The following is a 21,694-nucleotide window of genomic DNA, read 5'->3' as shown; positions in this document are numbered from 1 at the left end:
TATACCACAGAGACCCTAAGAAATCCCAGCTATGCCATTCACTAGAGACAGCTGCTACATGGCTTCTGCTCTGCGTGGAGCAAAGGGAGCAACCACTCTATCAACCGACTTCACATTTAGGTCATTCAAGAAAAACACAATGTAAGCAACATGACAGGTAAAGATTCTTTTCTTCCATCTACAGCAATTGACTTTCTCGCCTATCTAAATTAAATGAGCACCTAGAGGGAAGAGGCTCCAGGATCCGTTTATGCTGTGGTGTAAGTTTAACACTTAAACACAAGTCCTGGCATGATCTCAGTTGTTGCCACAAATTTTTCTTGCATTCAAGCTAGTTTTCCTCTAGCATCAGGACAGAGGCTGTCAAACCATCTCCTTATTGCTGTTCCCAAGAATTGTTAAAGAAAGATATATTAACACTTCAGTTTAAATATAATACAGTATATCAGCTACAGTTTCTTAGCTACCATCTTTTCACCGTGTTAAAAAAAACACGACTAACGCAGGTAAATTGTCCTGCTGATGGAAACATTACCAGTAAAGCAACAATTCGTGCTGAGAATGACATGAGAACATTTTGAGGCAATTCATCCAATCGTTCTTGAAACATTTCTATCCAAGCTATGTAAACATTATGGTTGATCTGGAGTGGCTGATCAAGTCATTAGGGTCCATCATCTTGGACTTGATGGTCCAAGAAGAGCCATGCTAATAGTATAACAAAAAAAAAAAAAAAGAAGCTAGAAATCTTGGCAATGAGGACAAAATGCCTTTGATGCTAAGTAAAGATATGACTGCAACATGCAAAATTACACCACCCTTTACACCAGTAATTAGGGATGATGTATAGTATCGTATTGTTAGCAGTAAGGTACAATTTAAAAAAAAAAAAAAAAAAAACACTGTTTTTGGGTAAAATAGCAAACCTCCAGCTATGGTCTGTCTTTGAACCTACTAAATAGTGGTTACATAAACGGTAGTAATTAAAACAAGATCATCAAAAATAACCTTTTTGTCTTGGAAAGCTGACAAATGTAGCAACCTGCTTTTATTTGGGAGTGGGAATGGAAAAACAACAAGCTGACCCCCCCCCCGCCTTGGTAATTGTGACATCTACCCTTATATCTATTTTAGTCTTCGCCCAATACTTTCTCCTCACAACAAAATATGTCTCCTAATTTCGTTGACAGATTAGAAGGGCCACATTCATAATGACCCAACTGTCTTTTCTCATGACAACCCTTAACAGGGTCAACTCCACTATAATTCAGTGCAAATGCAAACACCAAAATCAAACCTCTAATTTATGTACACAGACCTATTTAATTAAAACTAAGTATGTATAACTAAGTATATAACTATGTAGCAAGTTGTATTTATTTTGGGGCTCTATAACACATTTTTTTCTATTGTTTAACAATTGTTTCCTCCCTCAATTAGTTGTATGGTCCACACAGCATCCAGAAATAGTAAGTTAATAAATAAATAGCTATAAATCAAAGTGAAAATTTTCAACAGATCAAGGTCAAGTAATCAAAGATTTAAGTTCTTTTCAAACAATGATCCAAATTTTAAAGATGAAAAATTCCCAAAACCAATTCCCATAAACATTCTGAAGAAGATTTTAATTAATGAAAATTACATTTTGAACCTGTCATAAATTACTTTAATCAGTCAGTTTGTCTGCATCAAGACTGTCAGATGGCCCATGGTCATACAGAAGGTTAATCTGGCTGCTTCATACATAAAAAAAAAAGAAAACCTTTCATTTTCTTTCATATTTTTCTCTAATAAATACATTTACATCTTCATCTAAAAATGGAACCTTAAAATAGGCGCAATGGCAACAGTCTTTTTAAGGTTATAATTTGGTGCCCATCGCCTGTCATGGGTGGAGCTGTGGCACGTGAACCATCTATCTATGAGCATATGGAAACAAATTACCCGACATAACAAAACAGCATGTCATCGCAAGTTTTTTCATTTTTATCTTACAAATACCACTAACGTAATGTTGAAGTGCAGTTCAAAACAAGGGGCTTCCCCATGGATTACCGAAAAAACTTTGTGGACCTGTATCTAAACATTCATTTGAGTGAATTTTAATTTCTGCAAAATTGAAAAAGGTAAATGCTGAGAAGTCCTTTCTAGAACAGAAGTAAAAGTACTCCAAAATTTTTGATTTAGTTTCTTGGTAAACAAGCAGTTGATCAAGTAAAGCACATCCAAAGTGAGAAGAATGGGAGAATTAAATGACCTTTGACATTTTCGGGTTTGGTGGTTCAGCCAAATCCCAAACCGTATGTCTGACCTGATACATACGATACTCACCCGTCTGCGGCAGAAAGGCAAACCCTGAGCGATGATGTTGATGCTAAATATCTTGAGTACTTTCTGAGGGTGCAACGGTTCTGTGGTAATATCCTTGGAGTCTGCCAGACCAAGTGCCTGGCTCTCCAGCCGAAAAGTCTTTTCTTTCCCAGAAGCAACATTTGGCATCTTTCTCCGAGCCCCTGAAGATGAAAAACGGGGAATAGGGCAATGCCGCAGCATTGCAAATAAGGCTGTTCAAAGGATCATATCCCAGAAGGAGCTCCGAATCCTGACCGACTAACGTCGGAAGTAACTTTTCTTATATAAAAGCGTGTTCATGAGACTTCACAACCATCTCGTAGACGTATCAATACTGCTCTCGCTAAGTCGCTGCACCTACCTACTTAGGACTCATCTCTCTGCTGACTAGCACCCTTTAAAATATCTCTTGGGTGTGAGGTCACTGCTGCGACCAAGCCAGGCAGAGCAGCTGCTGCCAGTGCCTGAAAAGAGGATGGACCCACTCAGCCTCTCCCCCCCTTGGACAGGCAATGCTGGATGTGCTCCTATGACCCCTCGTCGATGGAATGTGTACCAGCAGTCGTTCGACGCAGCACACGTGTCATGGAGCGCCCTCATCGTGGTCATTGTGTGACCGCTTTCTGGTCCTCCCAACTTAGTGGCCTGCATCATCATCAAAGTCAGATAACTTTAACCCGTGAAAATGGTAAAGTTACAGCCAAACAACAGATTAGTTTAGGGCAAGCTAGGACTTGACTCAGGAGCAAGGCATTAATGAATGTCAGTAAAGATATTTCAGGAAATGCTCATATATCTGGAAAACATTACTATTGGTGACACACACGTCTAAACAAGAATTTACTTAACCAAATGCTGAAAAAGAACTTACAGCTAAAGTAATTCTCCTTCAAAGCAAACAAAGCAGCATGTGACATGGTATCCAAGTAAGAAGGCGTATAGAAGCAGCAAATGGCATAACAGCAGGGAGTTGGGGAAAGTTGCATATAGAATGTATGTTTTTTCTCCCATCATAAAAAATTTATATTCAGCACAGCACTGGCGACAATCACTGCTGAATATGTATAAAGTTACAGAGTGAGTGGGTGGAAAGAAACTATTTTTCCTGTGCACATTTAAATGTCTGAACACAGGGTCACAAAAAGACAAACAGGGCTTAACCCTCTCTTCTATTCTCACATCCACCATTGTTTGAGGAGGATTACAGGGCCAGAACATCTATCAGGGTCACATTGCCCTCAAACACCAGTCGGCCATTGGACGCCATTGAGTGTTTGGGGGTGACACTGACCGAGAACCAGAGTTTTTACAGCATGTTTAGCACGATTGAATAATGCAGGGGTCTTATCAGCTGTTGAACAAATTGGCCATGTTTAAGTAATTTAAGAGGCAGTTGGTGAAAGAGCTCCTTGCCTGGAGCTACTGCCTGGCAAAATAGGGATTGTGTAGTTACTCTCGTATTACTCTGGCTGGCAGCAGACTGATTTAAAATCCTACAATAATTTATTTCTAATTTCATCTACCTGAATGATGGACTATAATGCTTAATTTCCTTTTTGCTATCACTTTACAAACCATGAAAAACAGTATTCCATATGCAGTATGAAGTGACCAACGGGACACCTACGGACAACTGCTTGTTTCTGATATATCCAAGGCCTTGTAGCGGTTACTTGAGCTTTCAGACTAATCTTAGGCCATCAAGCTATGTGACAGACGTACCGTTCCAGTCTGCTATAACATGCCCAGCCCAAAGTAACTCGTTTCATAGCACGTCATGTGAGCATATTTAACTTTGGCTACTAAGCAATGCCTGTCCTCTAATTGTCTTAACATTCATCTATTATAGCATTTGCATGACCAGAAACCTTGAAATTGTTCCAAGACTTACTGTTTCCAACTGTGTGCCAGGGAGATTTGGAGTATGCTAGAAACTTAAAGCCCCATTGCACTTTATAGTAACTACAGAAATTACCCAAATAAATTGGATCAATGCCATAAATAAAGCTACTGGCTGCAACCTACTAATGATAAAAAAAAAAAAAAAAAAACTTTTTATGGTTACAAAGTTTCAATGGTACTACTCATAATGTAGACTATACAAACAAAAAATTGTATGGTCTTCTTTCTATTTATTAGTGTGTATTAGTGGGTCTGCTCGTTGGGTTTGCAATCCTTGAAAGACATCAAGACTGCTTCAGTGCCAGAGGTTCAAGAATTTCTAGCTTCTCAGTACTCAGTACTCTTATAAATCATTCCGACCTTTTCAAAGCAGCTGAAATTACACGGCATGGCTGCAAATGTTGGCCTCGAGAAAGTAAGAAATTGTAAGTCTTCAACTCTGAAGTTCAAATACAGACCTGCAACAATACATGCACCAAGCACAATGATGCATTTCACCATTCTCATCCAATTCAACCCCACACCCTGTCTACATCAGCCAGCAATAAAGTTACCTTTGTCAAACACCAGAGATACTTCAAAAAAATGAATATCAACTCCATCACTCAAACAGTGTCAATGAAAAGCAAAGGAGAGTTCATTACTAGGTATAGCCTGCGGTACAATCTGGTCACAGCTGCAACAAGCACCTACAGCCTGGAACCTAACATGTGTGAACCTAACATTCAGACCACTGCCTCCCCCTGCTGTCAAAGATTGGAACAAATAAGATGTAAAATTATGCTGTACTGCAAAGGCTGATAGCACATCATCATGTCAAGGACAGTTATACACTAGAGTTTTAATAACCAAATGTGGTAGGATCATTACTGTGTTCACAGCCTTATAAATAATATAGACAAGAATCTTTTTCTGCAGAACATGAAGCCTGTAATGCAAAGGCTTGCATTATAATCCAAAAAAATTAATGTTTGACAGGACTAAGGCATGACATTCGCATCTATGTTGTCAACTTGTTGCTCATATCAATTTAGCATCATCACCTTGATGCTATTTTCACATCACAAGCCTTGGTATATACTACGTCATCCGTTCTGCAATTTCTTTCTAATTTAATTTCACAAAAATGTGAAATAAACTTCAAACATGAAGGGATGAAAATTCAAGAATAATCACTTTAGTGTTTAAAAAAAAAAAAAAAGGGGGGGGGGGAATCTAGCACTAGTAGGAAAAGAAATGAGAGGCAAAGAGACACAGCTGAACAATGAACAATTCTACTGACGCGTGGAGTTGTATCTGGGTTTCTCTGGGAAAAATAAAAAATAAAAATAAGCCAACGTATATTCGTACTGACTCAAACTAGTTGCTTTCATGTGGGAGGATGAGAATACTGATCCTTTGTGGCTCATGTCTTCCTTTGTGACAAGGCCAGTGTGTGGGCGACACCACCTACAACAAACAGGCACCCTTTTCTTTGGAAAAAAACATTTAATTAGTGGCAATGAACGGTAATGTGTTTCTCAACAAAAATGAAAAGCTGAATGTGTCTCAAACAGTGCAAGTTTTTGACAGTAAAAACAATTTGGCTGACGAGTTATCCTCATTTTCATTTTGAACTTAAAAAGCCACACAAGAAAATGACTTACTCATTGGTCGACATCTAGTGTACATATCAGTTCTGAGACATATTGCATTATACCACAACACTTTCTATATTTATAGTTGTAGCAAACGTTTAGGAACATATACAATTGTATATTGCAAAATATGTCCAAGGCTGTCAACCCAGAACAAACTACTATAATCTCCATTGACAAAGTAAAAGCCAATTCCATATTGATGTTTAAAAAGATGTTGACAATTTAAATGTTTATATGGTAAGACAAAAGGAGAAAGAACATCCAGATATCTATGGATGAAATGAAGAGATTAGAATTAAACATATTTTATTCCAGGTTCAATGAAGCTCATTTGTAGGTGTGTGCAAACAGCCTAACAGGTGGCCAAAATGTGAAGCTAAGGCCTAGTAAACTGTTTTTATCATAACATATATGCAACATAGACCTATATGGATAAATGCATTGCCATCTTCTTTTTATCCAAGTAAATCAATACATTATTCAGTGTTGGTGTCAGTTTAACAGCCAATGCAATCTGCCCTCTGACATCCGCTTCCTCTGACTTATCGTGGCTCTGCAGATCCATTTCACAACCAAAAGACTCTGATGACTCATTGTGAGACATCTAATCCTGTAAAAATCACATAATCCCTTAGTCATTGGCCATGAATGATATGTTGAAAATAATCAAAGATGGACAGGCAGCAGTGGACTGCAGGAGGTCTAAAATTAGCATATTATATTTCTGTTCGTTCTTATCAGATATGTGAAAAACAACAACAAAAACATCAGTATATTTGGTTATGGTTTGGAAAGTGTTTTGTGGCAAAAAATAAAATAATTATTGCAAGGCAGAGATCCTGTTGTCATGTAATAAAATCATTTACCCTTAATTGCAAGATTTAAAGGCTCTTGAAATTTTGAAAAGCATTAATGGCTTTCATTATGGTTTGGAGCCTTTCTGATTTTATTTGTAATGTTTTTCCCACAACATTTGACATTTACCTTAAACAACCTCACACCCCCTCTTCCACCTGCCAATGCCAAACAATCTGCTTTTCCTGGGACTAATGTATATGACACAATATACATATATCAACACCTGCTGTAAGCCTCAAGTTAACACATCACCATATATTCTGCAAACTATCATGTGATGCACACCCTTTTAGTACCTCTGAATAGAAATGCATCTGCTTAAAATGTAAATGTGCATTAAGTTTAGGCTCAGTTCTAGAATAACTTTGCCCAACACATTTAGCATTCAGGTATGCTAAAGCACAAGCTAAACATGAATTCAGGACGTTCCTCAGAAATTTAGAGGGCTTAAATGATCAGCATGATCTGGAGGCTAACCCCACTGGCCAGAGTCAAAAGATATGGGTGTCACGCATTAAGAGATGATGAAGCATCTAATTCCAGTGACTTGAGCCCACAACACCTGGAGCCTGCGAACATGACCTTTCCTCGCCACAGACATGTTCAGAAAGCTGAGCATTATTTAAGCCTGTACAAGCCTGCTTCTGCTTTGGACAACCTCAGTCCTTAATTTAGTTCATTAATTTCTGTTAGACATATATGACCAAAGCCCACATGGACTGGCACATTGTTGCTCCAAACATGGGTCCGTCGTTGCATCTTTTTTGGTGGATGCATGCTGCAGCTGTCAAAATGTACATCTCATATTTCACAAGATTGTATGTTATCCACAAGGACATGCAGGAGTTTTAAACACATGGATGCAGATGGTCTATCTTTTACTACCACTACTATCAGTGCAAAGCACGTAATACTCTTGCATTGGAAAAGTGCTATACATCTATAATCTCAATATGCATACAGATTTTACTTACCTAAACTCATTTAAAACTTTTGTATGACAATATGACATATGACATATTCAACTTGAATTTCAGACTCAGCGGTTTTAAGTCTAACTAAATTAATTAATACTCCAAGAACTAATCAAGGATTACAAGGAGTAATTCCAATGATATATGAAATATTCTGGCTCTAATCTTCAAGGCCAGGTCATCAAACATAGTTAACACGGATTGCATAAATTACTTAAAATCACAGTTTGTATATTTAATACTAATGGCCATTTTTGAATGGCAGATTTTTTTTGATTTTGATTAATTTTATTTATTTATTTTTACTATCACCAAAGTCATATTTTGTCTTTCAAGGGGGTGTCTGGGGAGTCTAGAATTGGTCCATTGCTATTCACCAGGTAGATATTTTAATACATATCAAAACATAACTCAAAATTAAAAATAATAAAACATTAAATTATTTTCTCTGTACCACAAGTCTGGATGAACTTACAAATAGCACATGATTATCTTATTATCTTCATTAACGAAGCTCTATTGCTAAAGCCGCCAAACTATTTTGTATCTTTTTTTTCTCTCAAATTTAAATCTTTGAACTACTTTCACCTTTAAGTATTTATTTATATATACTTATTTAAGTAGACTGGAGTAGGAAAGACTAAAACCTTGGTGGCCTCAAGGTGTGTATGATCATCTATTTAGCTGTCTCCAAACTCAACCAAAACTCAAATGTGAACGACAATGCATTTGTAGGTGTAGCCCCGACGCTCTGAAATAAATTCATCTCTATATCATGGTTGGATCTGTTATCTGTAAAGGTAAGTCTAGCTTCAGGAGTTTAAAGTAATTTGTCACTGAAATCAGAGGCGGAATCAAATAGGATCCCTATAGTAAAGTTCTGCCTCAGGGACAGCTTTCCACTTTTGTAGGACATATCAAGTGTCCAACTGTCCTGGCACCACTCTTAATTCCAAGCATTTCAGAATCCACAGCTGAATAAAATGTGTACATTAAACATCAAAGCCAGCTGGCCCACTAGAGTGACTAAGACCGTGACAAACCTATCTGACAGCTGTGTCAGATGGTGAGAGGCTGCTATATTTAGGCCAATATAAACAGAACAATTTAGTTGGCAAACTAATTAATGAAGACATTTTTTATCTTCATACTAGTTCTTGTCTCCTTTTTTGGTATAACTATATAGTGTTAGGACATTCAAGTAATATGCCAAAACTTGATGTCAATGTTAATTTATTGGGCTTACTCGTTATAATCTGCCTGTGCAAAATATCTTTCTTCTTGGCAAGCACTTTTTTCTCCTTTGAAATCAAGCTGAAGTGAAGGCCATTGAGATATATTTACGAAATAGACATGTTGTACATTAACATTCAAATACTGGTGTTTTGCATCATCAGCGCCTTTTGAATGGCATACATTAGCTATACTGCTGAAGGAAGATCTGACCATTTGTTACATCTGTCTTTTGAACATCATGTGTGACTCCATTTCCAGCTACAATCATCACTCACTGTGTCAGCGAGGGTTGAATTTGCACTGGGATTAAAAAGTTTCCTGTCATTGCACGCATGAATTGAGTATATACGAACAGGCTGTTAAATCTGAATTATTTTTACTGTCCATTCCTCTATAACAGACCGAATACCAAAAAGGTCTTGGAATGGAGAACATGATGGATGAAATGCAAAGAATAACCATCCATTACCATGCAAAAAAAAAAAAAAAAAAAAAAAACACAGGAGAGGTGATCATTCAGAATAACTTGATTATTTAAACCGAATTTGCTAATTTATGCTATGTCCTACAATTTGCATTGAGGAATCTGAGCACCCATTTGAACAGCGTCAACATTTATGTATTCCTTTGCAGATGCTGTCTCATCTACTTAGACTTAGCCACGATCTTGAGCCCAGTCCTGTAATTGTCAAGATTTAATCAGGGTTGAAACGGGACTTGGGGGCAAAAAAACATGAAAAGATCAGTGCAAGATGGGTATACCATTCACAAATATCACATAGATCAACGGGAACATGGAGTAATAATTAAAGTCTAGCTCCTGACAGGAACTATGTATATGGACCTTTTTCCAGTTTTGAGGGCTTCTGTTCAACCATCAATGTCACTCTCTTGTGATCTACACTCAAAAACATTATCAGTGCAGTCCAGTTTTTATCCTTTCACCAAATATATAATATAGTTTAATAGCGAAATCCCCACATAGGGGATGATCAATAGGCAGAATGAAACAGCAGACTAATCACTTCACTCAGCTTGAACTAATCAGTGAAAACTAGAAAGGCACAAGAATAGTTTTTTTTAGTTGGGAATCAAACAGTGACCTCAAAAGTAACAATTTCAGACCATCAGCTAAATAATTCATCACATTAAACTACTGGTAGAATAATTGCAAAACAGAAACATAATCAACAATTTACGATGAGCAAAATATAGTGGAAAAACATGCAACCACCTCATGGATAAACACTTAGGTGAGTGTCAGCTCATTGTTTCTGACCAGTTGTCAGAAAATATTTTCAGTCCTAATTGTTCCACTAGCCTCACTGAATGTCTACCTGGGGCATGCACATGTAGAGCAGTAGCACACAGATACCAAAAGAGGGAGCTGCTGTATTGAATATGAACCCAAACCCATGCTCAAATGTGTTTCGGGAATGTTTTCATAATGGTGACGAGATGATTACCAATACTGCCTGAGGGTGACAACTTCTGTGACAAAGAATCCTTAAGGGTCAGTTAACCTGCATTGCACAATTTTAGACTTGAATTTTACCCTGAAAATGGTGGGGCCCACAAATGAATACACAGAGTGGATTTTTGTTTGTGGTGCTCTTAAGTATTGCAAAAATTATAAATTTTAAGTGCAGGATCCAGGTTAGTTTGAGAAGTCCGCTGGCAGGGTGTATTATGTCTGTGGAAAGCAACTCGAATGAAAACTGTTCAAACAGCAGCTGTGCTTACCTTTTTGCTGGAAGAGCTTTGGTGTGTACAGCCAGAGTCCAGGTTATTATTGGGGGCAGACACATTGTTCCTGAGAGAGGGAGACCGCAGCCCTTCCTCCCCTTCTCCTTCCTCCTCCTCTTCCTCCTCCCTCCCACTCTCCAGTGAATGCTCAAAGTCATCACTGTCTTGGTCCATCTCTTCCTCATCTTCGTCGTCCTCCTCTTCCTCCTCACCTTCTTCCCTCTCCTCTTCCTCCCTTCCTTGCTCCTCCCCTCCCTCTGTCCTCTCCTCCACCTCCTCCTGGTGGATGCTACTGTTGTTATTGTCCTCCTCTTCCTCCTCCTCCTCGTCTTCTTCACCCAGCGGCTGACCTCGTAGTCTCCTCTGCTCTGTCTCCCACATCCATCGGGCTCCTTTCTCCCCTCCGTTCACTTCATTTGGCAAGCCATCTTCAACTTCTTCCCCTTCCTCCTCACCACGAGGGCCATTGCTGGCGCCTGACTCGCTGGGTTCCCATGACTGGTCTGGCCCACCTTCAACCTGCGATGTTTCAGGCTGTGGTGGATAAAAAAAAAAAAACCCACAATATTTCTGAGGCCTGACGATCCATTGTATCTGTCGCACTTTTGTCATACCTATTATGTGAACAATGTGCAAATCTTTCAAAATGCAAGTTTTCAGGACATTTTCATATACATCCTGGTTTAAATTATATTTGACTGCGATATAACTTTCCAAGTGTCAGTTGGTCTTACCCTCTGCTGTAGCTGCTCTTCCTCCTCGACTACCCGGTTCATGTGCTCCTCCTCATCACCCTCCTCTGCCGCCTGCTGGGGTGCCCGGGCTGTGGAGGAGGCGTTACCTCGCACTGCCGGACCCCCCGGCCCCCGACTCCGCCTGCTGCTGCTGCCCCCCGACAGCAGATCCTGGTTCATTTCCAAAAGCCAGCTTGCTACCTCCTGGACCTTCGCTAGGCTGTCTGAGGAGGAGAAGGGCTTGACATTCTAAAAAAAAAAAAAAAAAAAAAAAAAATATGTTAATCATTTCCCCCAATCTGATTATGAGGCAAAAAACATTATCACAAAAAATAAAGATATTTATTATAGATCATTCCAAACAGACAAACAGATGATCAGTTTTTTTTTTTCTACCATGTGAAAGGTACTAATATACCACTCTATATTGTCTTCTTTCCCCTGAATTAAAACAATGGGCAACAAACACTTGTTCTTGGAGACACTTGTGCTGCTCGGCAGCAGACAAGCAAAAAGATGGGAGTGATTGTGTTTGGCTTCAGATCACACAGCACTGGATGCTCTGCCTCACATGCAGACCGATGTGAATAGCCATGAGATCTGCTAGCATTCCAAAAATCCTACAAAGCCAATAAACAAAGTCCAATCTGTCAAATACAAAAGCAAAGCATTGCATGGGAGCAGAAGCTTGCCCAACAATTGCCCAGAAAATTTATATAGACTGCAAGCAAGAAAAATGAAAGACATTTTGTTTATCGTCTAAATCTTCTTTATGGCCTTTTTTCACCAGTTTATGATGGCAAACCCACTGAGTAAACACACACACCACGTAGCTGGCTTCAAAAATATCTGAAATTATATATGGAACTAAGGTATAGCCACGAGAGCTTTATCTATGGACACCTTCACCTTCTGCCGCAGAGTCACAGATGCAATGCAATGCAGACAAGAATCCAAACCGAGCAACAGAACTAATCTGTGACCATCAAAGCATCAATTCCCTCAAGTTACTTTCTGTCCACGTGTGCTTGTATTTACTGAAACATTCAGGATCATGTGATTTGCCTGAATGCAGTTAAGCTATTAGATGGCACATCCAGACAAAGGTAAGGGGTATTCAATTAGTTTTTTTAGTCCACTAAGTGGACAAACATTTAGGTTGTATCTACTGTACTGCAGCAAGATCAATTCCTAAATAAGCACATACACAAACATTTAAGCCTTCTCTTAAAATTTGGGTGTTAAATGTTAATTTAAAAACATTTCTGCTGTTGTCATGTCAATGCACCATAGTAGCTACTGTAACATGAGTAAAAGGAATAATTTATAACCATTACAAAAATTTGTCTAGGATTCAATTCAAAATGTAACATACACCTATAACTTTAAATTGAAAGTTTTATTATACTTTCATGTAAGCTTGATTTTCATAAATTTCAGAAAAGATTAGAAAATTCACAACCATGTGAGGAATGTATTGCACAATTTTAAACAGACAGATTAAATATGAATGTTGTTCTTACTATAAGCCACGCTATAAGTATTTTTGTTGAGCCAGCTGCTGATTCTAAAACAAATGGCTGAGATTGATTAAACTTATTTATAGGTGCTGCATCTCTACTTCAACCTTGATCTGTTAAATAATCAGCAAATTCGGAAAGACATCGTACTCCAGGCAGTTCAACGTAAGATGCTAATTAGATTTTATTCAACATTCAAGTGGCAAAGAAGGCTTATGTAAATAGAGCCAAGTGACCTAGTGGATTTCTCCAGTGAACGTGGTCAGGGTACCCCCTTCTTTATGGCTTTTAAGTTGAACCACCACCAACATGTGCACCTTCAAGTCCTGGTGCACATGCAAAAGTGCTCAAGCCTCCCTCCCCATTTCTCATAGTGCAACACCACAAGTGTGTCAACTTTTTATGAGATTGGTGCACTTTTAGTCTTGCAGCTAAATATTTTATTATTTCAGGGTGTGTGAGGCCATCACCAGCCCTCCCTGGAAGCTAGCTTGTTGACCTTTATTGAGTGAAATGGCCTTTGTGGGGCAGGGAAGGCAGCACTCGAGTTTCTTTAAGTAGCACAAAGTCTGTATATACATTGGACCAAATAAATAAGTGTGCTCTCACAAGGTATTTAAAAAAAAAAATCATTAATAGTTAAACACACTTCCTTTCTACCACATAACTGTTAATTGCGCTTTAGACCCATTTGATGGCCATAAATTCTGAGAGTAGCCTACAGTAAAGATAAAGCTTTATGGTTATGAACCACGGAGGAGGATTGGTTAGCGCAGCTGCTCATTTTCAGTCTCACCCTTTGTCCATTAATACTTTGAGGTTTTCAGCTTTTCTAATTGGTCACTCAGTTGTTGGGCACATGAGCTACTGATAGCACACTGTATTATTAAGAAGGCTTTTTTTTTGTTTAACTGTGGATAATCTTAAGGAGCCTGAAAAAGAGGCCAATGGGTGTTTCAAAATGCCCACATGCGGTCTCTAGCAAATCCTAACTATGGCAAATTAACAATGTGCAGTTTGCAGTTCCAAATCTCCTCACTATACAAGAGATAAGAAAATATTTTTTGGAGGCTCACGTACTCTGTCTGTTTCAGTGCAAATCAATTGCTTTGACCTTGAGGAAAAAGTCACTGGTCCCTCTGCAAGGCTTCTCCTCCTCATTGCTGTATAGTCCCAGTGCTGTGGTGGGAAGCATTAGCCTGATCTCAGATTGCACAGCCCCCCAACCCACCCCACCGGGGACTGTCAGATCATTGCTGTGAGCTGAGAAGAGGAAGGCTATGAATAGCTAAAGTTGTCCCTGCCTTTTACCGGAACAACCAAGGTTCCGTAATTAGTTTCCTAAGAACAGCGTGAAATTTGTTTGTTGTTATTGTTGTTCAGACAATTGTGTCCGGTACAAGCTGGGTGAGAGAGATTGACACACAACAAACGTGTCTGTCCTGAGCATACAGGATACATGAGCATACAGTTCTAATTCATTGTTTGGAGGAGAGCTTTGGTTTTCTTCATCAAAAATGAGGAAATGACAAAGAAAAATAAACTATTTCAGAATATTAATGTGTACAATTTTACAGAATCTGTACAATTTTACATACAATTATAAAGTGGTTGAATTGGTCTTGTGGTTCAGCAAAGATGAAAGATGAAATTCCATTTGCACTTGTAGTGAACAAAGACAGAATGGCCTTTAGTTCAGCGCACACAAATTTCATTCATCAGTCTCTCTATTTTTAGTCCTGCTAGAGCGGTGAAGTTGACAAAAATAGCTTTGGAAAGCTGCAGAGGGCAGGTGTGAATTTGTGTCTCCTGGAGCAAAGAGGTAACACAGGTGGCCAGGACACAGAGCACCTCTGAGAGCAAAAACAGGAAATAAGATCGCCCCCCCCCCTCCACGCCCCCCCTTCCCATTCAAGTTATGGGATAGTGACTAAAGAGCAGCTTTGTTTATTCAATAAAAAAATGCTTATATTTGAGAAACGAGCACAAACCAAACCTGTAGTGAACATCCATCCAATGGTGCATCATTAGTTCTCCTACCTTTTATCTTTTCATTAACATTGGACGAAATAAATAGGTCACTCTCAGTTCTATGGAGCATCATCCAGCTACGAGTTTGTAGCCCACAAACTCTACTCACTCATCTATTTTTAGACAAAAAGCTCAGATAAGCATGCTGTGTGCAAGTAGCTGGTGAACATAGTGAGGCATTTAGCAATTAAAGAGCTAGACATCTTGTCTCTCCCAACGTATGCGCAAAACTTAAGCTGAAAGAATTCGTTGGACTTGCATCAAGTGGCCAGAAACACAACTCCAAACAAATTCTATTTGAATTTCTAAAAAGTCAGCTTAGCTCTACATCCTGAACCCCCCGCCCCCCAAAGAAGTTAACATTGTACTTACAGATTCCAATGCCCTAAAGTGGCAAAAACATAAGGAACTAAAACCATTTAAAATTATTTAATCCGGCTGTTACAAAAACAAAGTTCCAGTATGTTTAAAGTTGATGATAGAGTTGATGTTTAAAGAAGAATATCCAGCTTCTATTCAGTCCCTTTCCTACTCAGTTTGTTCCAAGCCAAGTCTGACACCATCTCCTTAGTTGTGCCCTTGAACAGTTCACTTGCAGTGGTGTTTACTGGAGAAAAGATTTTTCCTTTTCTGAGAATAATAAGATGTATGTAGACCAGTATTGATGTTATGTGCCCAGCAGTCTGGCAGGGAAACATACGTCCAGACAGTCCCTGGAGTCGCTGCTGATGGGGAGGGGTTTGGATTTCTACAGAGTGCTGTGCCAAGTTGGCACTTGACAGATAGAGCCACAGCTGTGGTACACACAGACTTTACTTTAGCCTTGTGCACACACTCAACATGAGGCACTTCAGCAAGAGTGTGCTTCTCTTGGGTGAACTTGGACACAGATCTCCACAGGCCAGGCTGCAACAGGTATGAATTAACCTTTTAAAGCATCAGCACAGCAGCTGGCCTGCCGCCCCCACGGCCAACACCTCACAGCTGGCTTTCAAAACACAAGTCACTACTGCCTTGTTTATGAGATACATCCAAGCAGCTTATGCAGTTTGTTCATTGTTGAAACAACTAAAACAAACAAGTCACTACTGATGCAAACTAAACCTGATACAATCTAGTCATAGCTGTTCTATGCCATAAGTAAACAAAAGGAAATAAGCAGCAAATTTGTTCCTGGGTGCCCTTAGCCAACACGCAGTATCAGGTCAATAAAGTCAACTGTACTTATAAAGCCTGATCTATTTCCAGCTCAATTGCCAGCCATTGTACAACAGTTGTGAGAAAAATTGTCATTTTTAAATACACAAATTGCTTGTTCAGTGCATAATTTGGTCATAAAATCTTGTCACAAACAGTCCTATCAAAAATTTTATCTTATTTGGAGATATTGCTTGAGAGGAGTTCTGTCTAAATAACCACTTATAAGGTAAAACTTTCTCTCCAATTACAGACTTTATGAAGACTACTGCAACACAGAGATGATTGATGATGACTTATTATGTCTGAGTGCAGATTTCCTTCTTATTCCATTAACTGATGCAGTATCTTTACAAATAGCCAGCTAAAAATCGCTCAAGACTGAAATGCCTGAGAGGAGATTCTCTGTTTGATGAAGAATTGTGAAAAATAAGATTCTCTAAAGATAAAGTGACAGTAATTTCTAGCTTTGAAAAGATAAGACTGACTTTAAGGACGATCAATCGTTTCAAGGCTCCTGGATACCGGTGGCACATAAACCTTGTTGAGACTAAGGAGAGAAAATTAGAGGACTGAGCTGAAAACCCTCAAATGGCAGCAATAAATCACACCAATGTGACCTTAAAAGAATAGTGGGAGAGATTGGTGAAAATATTGGCTGTGTACAGAGCATCTAGTAACAGATATAGATCAGGCAGCGGATGTGCACTGGCTCTGCTTAGATTCTCAAATATTGAGATTGGGACATGAGTGAAGACAGAACAGAGCAATATCAGTGTATTATACCTGTCGCCTTAGTAACTGCAGCATGTGACACAAATGAAAGTAAGAGTTATCATTTGGCTTTTGCAATCATGAATATCTTGTGCACAGAATGCAATAGGATGTACTGGATTGCTTAAAAATCTGCTATTGCTATAAATACATAGCATCTGTTAAAATCTTTCTTCAGTGCAGATGCTGTTAATCGATGGCTCTATTTCAAGCTGGTGCCCTGTGATGTCTGAGAGGAAGAAAGTGAAACCGCAACACCAGAGCTGCATGACACAGTGACAATGTTTTCCAATGTTTTCATTTTGCAGTAAAGTACTTCATCCTTCGACAACACTCAGAAAAACAATGAGTTGGTATTATCACAGAATAATACCACAAAAATATTCGTCATGGATTTCAATCATTGCTCATGATGGCCTAAATCTTCTTGGAAACTAAGAGAATCAATCTCCTTTACTGTGAGAATGGCCAGCTGCCAGGAGGACACTGGAAGGATTTAAAATCCCACTCAGTGCCAGCCAGCTATTAAAACAGTCATGTGTACAACAAGCAATGAGACAGAGGGAACACTAGAAGCCACAGCCATGAGACAGAAGCTTCTGTTAGAGCAAAGTCACACTCATTCACATACACTGGCATGTGCACACAAGCACTCAGACACACACAAAATCTTGTTTGGCTTTTATTTGTTCCATTAGAAAAAGCTTTTTTTTCCAACTGAGGAGGGGCAGCAATCACTGTAAACCACAAGCATACTAAAGGCATCCATTTAAATGACTAACAGCTGAAAGCAAGTCTACTGTTGTCAAGGAAGCAAGACAGCCATTAAATCACCTGGTACCATTAAAGAATCAATTACTGTGCCGCTCTCCCTCATAGCACAGTTTTTATACCTGAGAAATTGCTTCGGACAACCAAGGAATACAAACAAGAATGTTGCACTTCACATGCACCTATGCTGTGTCGGGCCCCATATGCTTCCTGCATACAGGTGATAATGCATACAAAAATCGTAATGATGGATCGGGAGGCGTGAAGACAGACGTGGCTGTATCAATGAGCGCTGATGCACCGTTACCTTTGGTCGAGGTGGACAGCCAGTGGCCAGTCGCTGCAGCTGTTCGGATGTATGGCTGCAGGAGAGGAGATCTGAGCAGCAAGCTGTGCGGCCCAGTCTCTTCATCAGAGAGGAGATGATGCTGCAGCCACAGCCACACATCGATGTGCTCATTAGTAGCCTGGCTGTTTTCTGGGGTTAGAAGATGTGAGGGGGGAAAAAAGCAGACTAACTGCAAGCCGCAGCCACTTCCTGGTCTTTGCCGAATTCCCTCAGTTGTACACGTAGCTGATGCCTCCTCTGTGATGTATTCCACATGGTGCAGCTGATCTACAGGTACTCTGTCACCCAAATCAGGTTTTATCTACTGTCAACATAATACAGATGCCGGCGTTCACCTTAATCCACAGTGAGGGCACTTTAGTTGGAAGGTACAGTTTGTCGGTCCATTTCCCTTGTGATTGCCTCCCACTTACTCCACTCCCTCTGCTGTACTTCTGTCTCTGAAGACACACACGCCTCCTGCTGTAGCTCTCCCTTTTTACCAAAAAAAAAAAAAAAAAAAAAAAAAAAACCCTCACTCCCATCCACAAAACACTTTGTCCTGTTTTTTGCAAATAAAAAACAGCCAGCAGGGTCTGCCACTAATCCCTTCTGTCTACTATAAGATCCATCCGTTTACATCAATCCCTCCACTACCTTCGGCTGCTGTGCACTGAGGATGCTATCCTCGTCAACACTGTCACAGCCATACACCCCCACCCCACCCCCAATCACTTCCATCACAACCAGCAGCAGCAGCTCAAGCAGTGAGCCACTCAGATTGAGGTCCTCCAACTTGCCAATAAAAGTGCTTCACTCTTGACATCCAAGCTCCTAATTTTACCATTAACAGAGGAATCAGCAGATAAAACAAGAAATCTAAGGCAGTCTGTCTCTTCTAATCAGTCCTTTCAAGGTAAGCATTCAGTAGAGGGCACAACAGATTACAACGGAATTAATGTGTCACTGTCGTCAAATTGTCGCAGACAATAACTTTAATAATCAGAGAACTAAAAGACGCTTTAAAAAGGCTCAAAAGCATCGTGATGACCATTTCTCTAATTGAAAATCGGCAAGAAGAAAATATGCACTCCCTCCTCAGCTCATCACGTTTATGAATCCAGCAAGGAACAGGGACAACATGAATATCATTTAGCAAAGGCAGGAAAACTTGAAGATGGGGGGGTGGGGGGGTCAGCAAGTGGCCGTTCAGTATTAGTGGCAAAGCAAAGATGGGCTGCATGGGCCCTCTGTTAAAGGAATGGCAGCCAATTGTCATTTATAGCAATTGCACAAAATAATGTCAGGTGGTGGTTCAGTTTAGAATTAGTCTCCAATCATCACCCTGAAACAGAGACAACAAAATGTATTCATCTAATTGTGCAGATGCGGCAAAATACTAACACCAACTAACTACAATGACAGCTTCTCATACTATAACAGACTATTATTTTTCTTAAGATGGCATCCCACAGTGATAGTAAAATATGCATTAATTTGTTAGTTATGTATAGTTAATGTGTCTCAGACATCAAAACAAGAGCAAAGCTTCCAGTGCCGATTCCCGACATGAAGAGCTTTCTTAAAATTTGATGATTTTGCGTTTTGGCTTAATTTATTACTTTTAATAGGAAATCAAAATACTATACTTAAGACTTCCAAAATATGAGGATTTGCTGCTCTCCTTTGTAAGCCACAGTATGTCAGCGGTTTACGTTCATAATTGACCCATGGATGTACAGAGGCGGGTCAATACAGACGTACAGACAATCAGTGGATTACTTACTCAATGCACTGATTACCAGGCATGTGGTAGAGGTGTAGACCTTTTCAAGATGGCTAAATAAATTATGAATGTTTCCACACAAATAATATCAACACAAAGACAATACGGCTGGGAGCATATTAAAATAATTACTTTTGAAATACCTGAGGGTATGATCTTGGGAAATGGTTAGCTGGCTATTGCAAATTATTGTAGCTTTTGTGATGTGGTTATAGATTAATACCAAAGGATAAATTATCATAATCCTATTAAATTAGCTTTTTGTTTGCTTTTAAAGAATAATGTCGACAGAGTATTATATCTTTTTATCTGTCTTTTTGCTACTCCCAACAGATTTATGTTTATAACATCACTTATCTGAGACCATATCAAAGTGCATCACCTGTAAATTTGGTCTCTTGGTTGACTTCCCCTAAAAAGTGTGTATCCACAGAGTATAAAAGTATCTCCCAGGCTGTCCAACCAGTGCTGTGCACACCATAGTGTTTGGGTTTAATGATGGCGCGATTCACTCTAAAATCAACTGCCATTAGTCTCTTTTTAGGTGGATATTACAATAACAACTAAACTGTTATTATTCCACCCATTTATCTGGATGAAGTGCATCATGCTTTGGTGTGCAGTTCTGACCGCCTGCCAATTGTGATCAACATAATGGGTTGGAAAGGGTAATGATGAAGCACTTAAAGCTTTTCTCTGTGCTTGTTCACTGGTACATCTTTGTGTTGTGGAGGAGTGCTACTAAAAGGTGACACCTCAGTGTAATTCACTGCAACAAAAATTTCCTGAAACACCAGGTTGCTATCTCCCCAGAGCGAATAGAACATCAGGAGAGAGATTGAAGACAACAAATGCAAAAACCTGTCTGCAATCATGAAACACAAACTATAAAGGAAAATGCACATCTGTCAAACTAGGACAAGGACAGCAGCATAAAAAAAAACCCCACTCCAACTTTCATCTAGTATGGCAGCATAACGACAGAACATATCATTTATACAAGATAAGAAGGCTCCATAAGGAAAATTAGCATTGTGGTGTCTGTCTTGTTCTTGGGACTAAAAGACGACGCAGGGTGAAAGGGTGCCCTGTTCATTATTTATGAATATTGTTTTTCACTGTGTCAGCTCACTGCTTCAGCTTATTGATCCATAAAGCAGATACTCACTGCACCATAAAAGAGGGTTTTTGAGGAAGCCATAATGACAAGGCCGACACGCAGCAGCTGTATAGTAAGCACCAACCCCCGGGTGGATGGATAACTGTTGTGACATGGTGTAAACTTCTTGCTGTATGAATCATTTCCTATTCAACATTTACCCACTATGATGTACCCACACAACTGATATTGGAAATTATGTTACTGACAAATGCAATTTTCTTGTCGATACCAAAAAAAAAAAAAAAAAAAAAAAAAAAAAAAAAAAAAATCAGGCATTTGCTGAAATTACTGATAAATGTAGAATTGCAGAAGAAAGTTTTCCCCACACAACTGGACGTTGATAGGTTTATTATCAAACACTTTTGATAACAATATTGATATTGATATGAAATTTAAAATGTTACGTTTTTGTGTTTTCTAATGAGCACACACAAAAAAAAAACAAAAAAAAAAAAAAACACCTTCAAATACTGTTCCCTGGAATATCTATTGGTGAATTGGAATGTATTAAAGCTACTAAATGTGATGTCCCCACACTCATGTGAATCAATCAATCATCAATGTTTTGCTTACAAAAGCCAAATGTGCCTTTTAAACATCACCCAGACATATTTGTAGATGAGTTTTCTCATCACTGTGGTTGAAATTGAAATTGTAGTGTTTCAATAATAGGAAAAAAAATG

General features: G+C 39.1%; 1 protein-coding gene across 6 annotated transcripts in view; it reads right to left on the bottom strand.

Moving 5' to 3' along the window:
• fbxw7 (F-box and WD repeat domain containing 7) overlaps positions 1-21,694 on the bottom strand; it is a 93,691-nt gene that overhangs the window by 50,918 nt on the left and 21,079 nt on the right. For 4 of the 6 annotated variants that reach the window (XM_029500521.1, XM_029500539.1, XM_029500531.1 and 1 more), the window contains 2 exons: positions 11,443-11,691; positions 10,706-11,242 (listed from right to left, as the gene is read on the bottom strand). In XM_029500521.1, coding sequence (XP_029356381.1) covers positions 10,706-11,242; positions 11,443-11,622 — 717 coding nt within the window. In that variant the 5' untranslated portion in view covers positions 11,623-11,691. Of the gene's footprint in view, positions 1-2,331; positions 2,574-10,705; positions 11,243-11,442; positions 11,692-15,365; positions 15,382-21,694 lie in introns of those variants that run through there. The other 2 variants (XM_029500556.1, XM_029500565.1) reach the window with 2 other exon arrangements.

This window comes from Echeneis naucrates, chromosome 1, assembly GCF_900963305.1.
Source record: "Echeneis naucrates chromosome 1, fEcheNa1.1, whole genome shotgun sequence".
NCBI classification, from domain to species: domain Eukaryota; kingdom Metazoa; phylum Chordata; class Actinopteri; order Carangiformes; family Echeneidae; genus Echeneis; species Echeneis naucrates.
This window is presented reverse-complemented; position numbering and strand designations above follow the sequence as displayed.